Source organism: Otolemur garnettii, unplaced genomic scaffold (genome assembly GCF_000181295.1).
Source record: "Otolemur garnettii isolate 467f Iridium unplaced genomic scaffold, OtoGar3 scaffold00003, whole genome shotgun sequence".
Taxonomy (NCBI): domain Eukaryota; kingdom Metazoa; phylum Chordata; class Mammalia; order Primates; family Galagidae; genus Otolemur; species Otolemur garnettii.
The window spans coordinates 25,889,702-25,899,303 of record NW_003852398.1 but is presented as its reverse complement, the minus strand read 5'-3'; the positions used below and the strand labels follow the sequence as shown (position 1 = coordinate 25,899,303).

Below are 9,602 nucleotides of genomic sequence, written 5' to 3'. Positions count from 1 at the left end.
CTGCTTGCTCATCCATGTCAGGTTTTCTTCCAAGTGACTGACACCCAGCACAGCTGTGTGCTCCTCCAAGGAAGCCAAGTGCTCATCCCTGTCAGCAACAATCCAGGCATCCCTTTCCCCCTCCCCCTAGCAGCCTTCATTTTGCTACATACATTGGGCATGACCACCTTTCCCTTCTGGGCCTCAATGCTTCTGTTGGTATAATGGACAGAGTTCCCCTGAGCAGGAAGGTGAGCTCTGGGCTTAGTGATTCTCCAGCTCTGTTACATTATCCATCAGAACCCCAGAAGAACAAAATTCTGACCAGGAGCAGCTTCATGGACAGGTCACCCAGTGTTCAGAAGGGCCCCATGCTTGGTTGAATGCTCTGTCACCATCTTGAAATTCTTCATTGTTTTTTAATAAGGGACTTTTATATTCATTTTGCAATGGGCCCTGCAAAGTACATTCTGATCCTGAAACATCTCCCTAACTCTGAGATGATGCTGACCAGCCCCAATAAGTATGGGGACCCAAGAAAGAGACAGATAAGACCCTGATTCTGCCTTTCTTTGGGGGGGGCTGCACATCTCTGCACATAGAGGGGGACAGAAAATGTCAGAAAGATCAAATTCCAGGGAGGGCTTCTGCATAGTCCTTTGGTACAAAGCACCTATGGGAAAGGAACCCCCAGGCTTCCTGACCCAGAGCCCTGTCCTTCATGAAACCTTCCACAATCCCTCAGCTTTGCTCCCCTCAACTGTTCCCTGACCCCACCCCCATCACTGTAAAATGTCTGCCAGTCCTTAATGGGGGTGGCACATATGATGCATTTAAAATACCAAGGGGTCCTCTGCTACAATAAATGGACCAGTGCTTTAGGATCCTGATTCACACAAACCAATTGCTAAAAATTGACTGGAGTACTTGTATATAAACTGTGCGTATTACCTAAAACCAAGGAATTTCGATTAACTTGTTAGATGTGATAATGACATATTACGTAAGAAAATGGCCATGTGTTTTAGAGATGCATGCTGAAGTATGCAGGGGTAAAATGACATGATGTCTGCAATTTGTTTTAAAGTGCTTTACAAGAAAGAGAAGATGAAGTAAATGTGACAAAATCCCGGTAATGGTTGAAGCTGGGTGATGGGAATATGTACTTATAGGGGTTCATTATACAATTCTACTTTTGTTATGTTGGAACCTCTCAATTAAAAGCGGGGGCAAAGAGTGTCTCCAAGAGCATTTGGGGAAGGTTTTCTGTAATGTTCCCAGAAGACTTCCCTACAGCGTGCCTTTGGGTAGCTTTCTCTAGAGAGCCACCTCAGTCGAGCCCCGCCCAATTGCATGCGGACTCATGTATGTGCATATGTGCATTTCCTCAGGGGGAAACATCCACCGCTTTCATGACTAGAGGGGTCGTGACCCCTGCTCCTCAAAAGATTAAGGACCCACTACCTTACAGATGGGAACCCTGTTTGAAGTCTGTGTTGCCCCCCCTCACCTCAAGTTGGTCACTGCAGAGTGCGCCACAAACCCCAGGTGTGGCTGTGTGACCCGCACCTGGGGTCGCTTTGGTTGTGAGACCGTTTCTCCACCTGCAAAGTGAGGTCGTGGAACAGTTCACACCGCCACGGGAAGGACGAGGTGTTTGGGCCGCAAGGTCGCCCGCCCGCTCTCAAGCGATTCCCACACGTGGCGTTGCCAGGACCCTGGTCCGGGACGCGCTCCCACCCCCTCCAGGTCCCGGCCTGTGCACTTCCCGCTCGGGGCAGCAATTTGTTTCCTTTTGAACCCCCCGCCCCCGACGGGTTTCCCCCTTTGATTCTTGGCCCGGAGGCTTCGCCCCGCTTTGAAATGCAAACCCGCCTCGGCTGGGGCGGCGGGCGGCTGCTAGCTATAAAAGGCCTGGGTGGGGCAGGCTCGGCGGCCGGGCGGCGGGTTCAGGTGAGCAGTCGCGCGTCGTCGGGGCGGCCGGCAGCGGCTGCTCCAGGGCCCAGCATGCGCGGGGAGCCCCGCGGCCACCATGTATGTGGGCTATGTGCTGGACAAGGATTCTCCCGTGTACCCCGGCCCAGCCAGGCCCGCGAGTCTCGGCCTGGGCCCTCAAGCCTACGGCCCCCCGGCCCCACCCCCCGCGGCCCCGCAGTACCCCGACTTCACCGGCTACTCTCATGTGGAGCCGGCTCCCGCGCCCCCCACGGCCTGGGGCACGCCCTTCCCTGCGCCCAAGGACGACTGGGCAACCGCCTATGGCCCGGGACCCGCAGCCCCTGCCGCCAACCCAGCTTCGCTGGCGTTCGGGCCCCCTCCGGACTTTAGCCCGGTGCCCGCGCCCCCTGGGCCTGGCCCGGGCCTCCTGGCACAGCCCCTCGGTGGCCCAGGCTCACCGTCCTCGCCTGGAGCGCAGAGGCGGACGCCCTACGAGTGGATGCGGCGCAGCGTGGTGGCTGGAGGTGGCGGTGGCAGTGGTAAGGACCCCTCTCTAGCCCTCCGCCTCTGGACGGTTCTCCTGCCACCGCAGGTGCTGGTGCCCGGCCCAGGTCGACCTCGTCTGACCTCTGCTCTGGCCCTGCGTGGGTTCCCGGGGATGTGACCCTCCTGACCATTCGTGTACTGTTCTCTCACCTTCCCGTTTCTAAGTCTCAGCCTCTTGGAGCTTTAAGAAGCACAACCTAACCCTCTTTCTGGACAGATAGGGAAACTGAGACCCCGGCAAAATGAGGAAGTGGGGCTTGCAGTTCGCCTGCAAGGCCAGACCTAGGAGGCAGGTCCCCATACTTGTAGCCCAGAACTCTTTTAGCAGCACTGACCCTGGTGGTCTTCACGCACTTCTCCTAATCCAACCCCAAGCAAAGGCAGCAGTTCCTCCCCAGAAGGAGGATCCACTGACTATGTGAACATGGGCAGGTCGCTTTCCTTTTTAGGCCTGAGTCTCCCATCGTACATTAAAGAGACCAGTGGGTCATTTCCTTTGGGCTGAAAAATAGTCCTTTTGGGTTAGATTAGGGCAAGGGGTCCCTACCTTACCTCACAGGGCCCTCCCTGAACTCTTGACCCTGGGGGGGAGGGGCTGAGCAGTTGGGAAGGTGCCTACTGTTTGGCTCCTGAGCCTGTGAACCTCCTGCCCCCAGGCAGGCCTCTCTGATCCACCCTCTTCAAAGGCAGGGGAGGGGGCAGGACAAAGGCTCAGCTTTAATGAGGGGCAACCTGACCTCCTTTATGGGTCCCCCCTTTGTCATGTAACAGGCTGGGTCTTGGCTCAGTAGTGACTCCTGTTGGCAGCAAAGTGAACATGATTCTCCATTGTCAGGACTATGTCCATACTGTCCTGACAAAGGCCACCTGGCCTTGGGGGTGGGAAGCTGGCCTGCCCACCCTTTGATGTCCAGCCCCTCCTCCCCCTCCCCCAGCTGGGAGTAAGCCTGGGACTTCCCCACCTCTCTTAACCCTGTCTCCCCCTCACACCCAGCCTTCCTCCAGGACAGATGCTGGGCAGGGCTTGGTCAATAGCTACAGGTTCTGGCTATAATCACACACTCTTCTTGGAAGTCCCAGGGATATATAGAACCTCCTACTTGCCTCTAGAGAGATATAGATGACCAGGCTCTGCCACTTGTTTCTGTGGCCCTGATTAAATAATGTTACCAAACACTTACTAATGGACCAGGCACTGCCCTAAAATCTTGCATATATTAACTCATTTAGCTCTTCTAACATCACAGGAAGTGCTTTTATCACCCCTTTTTTTAAGATAAAGAAACTGTGGCTTGAACAGGTTAGATACTGCCCAAGACTGTGTAACCAGTAACTGATGGGGCTGGGGCTTGAACCCAGACAGACAGAGTACCATGCCTGTGCTCTAATCCACAACAGTTAGATCAGTCATCTTTTCTGGGTCTCCGTTTTAGTGTCTGTGAGATGAGAGGAAAGTGCAGTGGTTTGTACCTTTGTTTGAGGGTACAAAAGGACTCCTCTGAAAAAAATCTGATGCAGAGTACAAATCTCCCTATTAAAAAAAAGTCACTGGCTTGGCGCCTGTGACTCAAGCGGCTAAGGCAACAGCCACATACACCTGAGCTGGCAGGTTTGAATCCATCCCAGGCCTGCCAAACAACAATGATGGGTGCAACCAAAAAATAGCCAGGTGTTGTGGCGGGCACCTGTAGTCCCAGCTATTTGGGAGGCAGAGACAGGAGAATCGCTTGAGCCCAGGAGTTGGAGGTTGCTGTGAGCTGTGATGCCACAGCACTCTACCCAGGGCGACAGCTTGAGGCTCTGTCTCAAAAAAAAAAAAAAAAATTCGCAACATTGGATTGGTATTTTCAGGAGTTCTGGAGGCCACAGGAAGCTTTATCTGTAAATCTCTGCATTAGATTATATGAGAGGAGGTGTGCACCCTTGGGGTCCTGCAGTTCTAGGTCTGCCATGGACTGGAGAAGGAAGCCTGCCTCTCTTGCTCTTCTGTTCTACTTGCCACTTCCTGCTGATCAGGTGACTTTGGAGATGGACGGGGAGGTGCCCCATGGGTAGGGACTTGGAGAGAGGCCAATGGGGATCAGAGAACTAGTGGAAGCTTGGGGGAGCGTCGAGGCTGTGCATTATCGGACAAATCACTTTGTCTCTCTGGGCATGAGAGGGCTGCCAAACCCAGCTTACCCTCTGGTCTCAAGAGTCATACATAAACTGTTATTTGCAGGTAGATGGGCATGGGTGACTGTGCCCAAAGGCAAAAGCATTTCTCCTTTTGTTGTCACAAAGTGGAAGTAAGAGCCAAGGGGGGGTTAGGGGTCCTGAGACTCCAGGGACAGAGCTACCCCACCTTGCCAAGGATTCAGAACCTTCTTGAGGCCAGAGCTGCTGCTGCCTGTCTCCTGCTGCCTGTCTCCTGGGGGCATCTGATACTCACAGGTGCTCCTGAAGCGGGGGCAGAATTGGGGTAGTTCACAGGTTCACCTTGAGAGAGAGCCCAAAGCCCTCCCTTCTTTGGCTTTAGTTTCTCCTTCTGGACATTGAAGGCACAGGATTTCCAGGGCTGATTGGGACAGCTGAGGGAAAGTCATTGCTGCTGCTACCTTCCCAGTCCCCCTCCCCCAAGCTGGCCACTAGGTCTTCAGCCTGCCACCCTTCTGGGCCAGCCCTTTCCTCTGCTTCCCTGCCCCATTGAGCCTCTATTGTTACAAAATATTCAAGTGGATAGTTAGATATAGACATACAGATGGGGAGATTGAGGTCCAGAGACCGTTAAGGAATGTTCCAGTTTCATGTAAGTGGAGGGTGAGCTGGGACAGATGCCAGATGGATGTGTTAAAATTTTCTTGTGGCTTCCTATCATCTTAGGATGAACTCTGCACTCTTTCCTGAGGTCTCCAAGACTGTACAGTATCAACACCTGGCCCCTAATGGCTTCCCCGGCTCCAGGCTGTTCTCCCTTTGGCCTCCAAGCTACAGCCAGTCCAGCCTTCTTTTAATTCCTCAGACCTCCCAAGTCCTACTTCAGGGCTTGTGCATGTGCTGTTTCCTCTTCCAGGAATGCTCTTTGCCCTGATTCTTTGCAAGCCTGGTTCCTTCTTACCCTTCAGGCCTTAGCTTAATGGTCACCTCCTCCTAGTGGCCCTCCATGATCCTCTAAAGTAGACTCCCTTTATACTCATGGATAATCTGTGTTTGCTTCAGAGCACTATCCCCAATTCCAGTTCACTCACTTACTTACCTAAATGTGTGCCTGTACATTGTCCATTCTAGTGAGGTCCGAGCTTTGTCTGTTTGACCCACCACTTTATCCTGGGGACCTGGTTCAATGTGTGACATTTAGTAGGTGCTCAGACATTCTGTTGAATGAATGAACAGGGCAAGCATAAGGGAGAAAAGACATCTCTGGGAGTAAAAGGGGAGGGGGAGATCTTGGATCTGACACAGGTTTCTGAGGTCCCAGCCCTGAGCTTGGGACATGCAACTCTCCAGCCAAGCAGTGTCAGCCAACGGGGGTACTCTATCCCCACTTGGACAGTACCCCCAACTCACTTGGAGAACTGGTGACCTGAGGCTGGTGAGTTCCAACTTTATTCTAAGGAGAGAGTGGTGACAATGGGAAAAATGAAGGAGAGGTTTTGGAGCTTCTGTCACTCTTCAATCCATAAACAAAATATTAATCCGTTCCGAGCAATTAATATCACTTGGCTGAAGCTGGGAGTGGAAATGACGAGAAGGGGTTCTACTTTTTGTCTTCTCTCTTTGCATCTATAAACATCAGCATTTTCACTAGGAGGGTTATAAATCATCCTTCTTTGGAAGGCTTAGCCTCTAGTTCCTTGTGAATGTACAGTGATAGTACTACACAAGTCAATGGCCCACTGGGGTGGCTGAGGTCTCACAGGACTGGGGAGATGTTCACTCAGATGATGTGACTGTTGCAGTGGGATTTAGGACTCCTTCAGCTTTCAGATGAGGCAAACTCAGGCCCATGAAGGCAGTGAACACCTTCTCCCCTTCCCATTCCAGGCTCTCTCCTTTGGGCCATTGCCATAGCCACCTTGAAGCAGCCTCTCTGATGCCCTAGCTGTCTTCTAAACCACTGCCATATTTGCCTTCTTAAGGCACATCCCCCTGCTTAAGAGTGTTCTGTGGTTCCCCCCTGCCATGGAATTGACCATTTCATTTTATGTCATTTCATTGCTATACAATCCAGTCCTGTTTCTGGATTCAGACCTCTTGACAACTGGCCCCAACTCTGTATTGAAGTCATTCCATTCTCCTACTAGTTTGCCTGGACTCGGGAGTGTCCAACCCATGGCCTGTGGGTCACATGAAGATTATGTGAGGACTTTTTTGCTTATCCGTGGTGGTATATATCATGAAAATTAGGCGCGGACATTTTCTTTCCTTGCTCATCAACTTTTGTTAGTGTTTGTGTATATTTAATGTGTGGCCCAAGACAACTCTTCTTTTTCCAGTGTGGTACAGAGGAGCCAGAAGGTTGGACACCACTGACAGAGATCATCCTTGAGGACAGTTAAGAGCTGGGGCTTGGGAGTCTCAAACCTGGATTGCATTTCTGTTAGAAGCTATATAGCCTCAGGCAAGCTAACTTGGATCATTTCTCTTAGTCTGGGTTTCTTCCATTGTAACATTAGGATAAAAGGATTGTGCCTTGAAGCAGTGGTGATTGTAAAGCCTAGCCCTGCACCTAGCACACAGTAGGCGCTCAGAGGTGCCTGTGCCCACCTCGGCCAGTCCTTGGCAGGTGCATTTGAGCACACACCTCACAGTCCCTACCTTTCTAGTCTGGTCTCTTCTTCTGCAGCTTTACCAGTTCAAATGCTGCTCGTTCTCCATGGCTACCTCCTATTAGGAAGCCCTCCCTGTCCCCCCACCACACTGTATCAGGCTCTTGTTTTAACAACGCTTATCACTGACTACTTTCATCATAGTGTTTGTCCCTGCTATCTACTATGTGTAATCCCCTCAAGAATCAGTCCCATCTTCACCCTGCCTTGCACGTAGTAGGAACTCATGATACATAACCATGGCTTTGGCTGATTCCTTACCATGGGCCAGGGACTGTGCCAAGAGCTTTGCATGAGTCATCACACTTCAATCTATTCATTATAACCCTGAAAGGTGTAAGGATCTATTATTAGACTCATTTTACAGATAAGGTTAATGAGATTCAGAGCAGGTAAGGTGGCCTGCTAAGCTCGCACAGCAAGGATATGGCAGCACAACTTTCACACCCTGAGTCTACAGCCCAAACAAGCGTCTGTCAAATAAAGCAACATGCTCGTACATAGGAGCCCCAGACTCCTGTCCCACATGCATCCCAGCCCAGGTAGGGAAAAAAAGAGGCCAGTAAGGGAACAAGGTAGAAGAGGCTGGGGCGGGCAGGGGGGATGACAGCAGAATTCAGGCTGTTTAAAACTGGCTTTCCAGGCAGAAGCTACATTTGACACCTCATCTCTCAGATGTAGCTGGGAAGGGGAATGACCCAGTTAGAAGGTGGCAGAAGGCTTTTTTGGGTTAGGTGTCCCCCCCACCCCCTGCACTTTGGTAGATATTGCTGCTTAGAGCTTAGGGAACCATTGGAAAGGTCCAAAATGGTTTTGTTAGCTGCAGGTCTGGCTTGTTGGTAGGAAATTTTCTTAGTGGACGGCCTCTCAGGTTTCTGTTTTGAAGCTCTTGGGATGTGGAAAGACCATTCACATCTAGAGTCAGGGCCATCACCATATCTACATGCTGGACCCTCCCCATGCCACACTCACCCTTCATGTTAGGTGGGGTACCTTACATTCAATTGAAATTAATTGAATTCTATTTCTTAGTCACACTAGCTGCATTTCCAGTGCTCAGTAGCCACATTTGGCTAGTGGTTATCCTATTGGACCTCATTTTCACACAGCAGGTTTGTTTTATATATTCACCAAGGATTCATCAGGGACTCGCTGGGTGTGTCAGGCATGTGTTAGGCACTGGGTAAGCAAGATGGCATGGTCCAGACCCTCTGGTGATGCTTACCTTCCTCAGCATCACCAGAAAGAAGGAGCAGGCTAGGTCCAGCATCCTCCCATGACTTCCTGTTGCTCTTCAAATCCAAAGAGGCTCTGCCAGCCTCTCCAGCCTCATCTTGCGCCTCTCTCATTCATTTATTCTGGTAGGCAGGCAGTCAAAGTCTCTGAGTGTCTCTTCTGTGCCAAACATGCTTCTGAGCATTGGAGGTTGTGGCCTAAACAAGGCAGATTGGATCCACCAGAGGCTTGGCACTCTCCACTGCTCACTTTGTTCCTCCCTGCCTGAGGGCCTTTGCATGTGCTGTGCCCTCTTCCTGGGATGTCCTCCCAGCTCCTTCTCAACCTTCAAGCTTTGGCTTAAATGTTGCCTTACCCAGGAGACCCCCCTTAGCTAGGGAAGAGTGGGTTTCCGTCCCTCACCTCCTCACTCAGTCTAGCTCTCAGCTCCTTGCGCACTTTCCTTCTCATTACTAATCATGCTTTGCCATGATTTCATTTGTTTGTTTTTAATCTCTGACCTTATGAATGAGGGGAATAAATTGTTTAACAAATAACCCCTGAGAATCTATTATAGTACTAGTAATATGAACTAACATCTATTGAACATTCAACATGCGCTCAGCATTTTTCCAAATGCAGGATTTCTGACCTGGGAACAGCACATTTCTCCATTAGATTAGTGGTTTGGACTAAGGCTGTGGGAGCCATAGAGATGGACAAAAGGATGCGCTTCAGAGGATGAACTGACCAGCTGCTGGAGTGGAAGTGGGGAATGATGGAGACAGGACTCAGAGGTACAACATTGGCATTTGATCTGAGTGGCTAGAGGATGGGGCTGCTGTTTACTGAGATGAGGAAGAAGAGGAATAGCAGGTTTGTTTCATATATTCACCAAGGATTCATCAGGTACTCTCTGTGTGTGTCAGGCATGGGTAGGTGCTGGGTGAGCAAAGTGGCATGGTCCATACCCTCACCAAGCACACAAGCATCTAAGACCCAAGGAGAGGGTATTACCAAGGCCGGGCAGCCAGTGAGGGGTAGAAAAGGGCTGGAGGCCAGAGCCCTTCCTGTACCCCTCACCCTGAATGTGAGACTACAGGACTCACAAGTACA

At 51.1% G+C, this 9,602-nt stretch overlaps 1 protein-coding gene across 1 annotated transcript in view; it reads left to right on the top strand.

Moving 5' to 3' along the window:
- Positions 1–1,935: 1,935 nt before the first annotated feature.
- CDX1 (caudal type homeobox 1) overlaps positions 1,936–9,602 on the top strand; it is a 16,823-nt gene continuing 9,156 nt past the window's right edge. Inside the window, exon 1 of the mRNA XM_003782041.2 lies at positions 1,936–2,456. Coding sequence (XP_003782089.1) covers positions 2,012–2,456 — 445 coding nt within the window. The 5' untranslated portion in view covers positions 1,936–2,011. The remainder of the gene's footprint in view (positions 2,457–9,602) is intronic.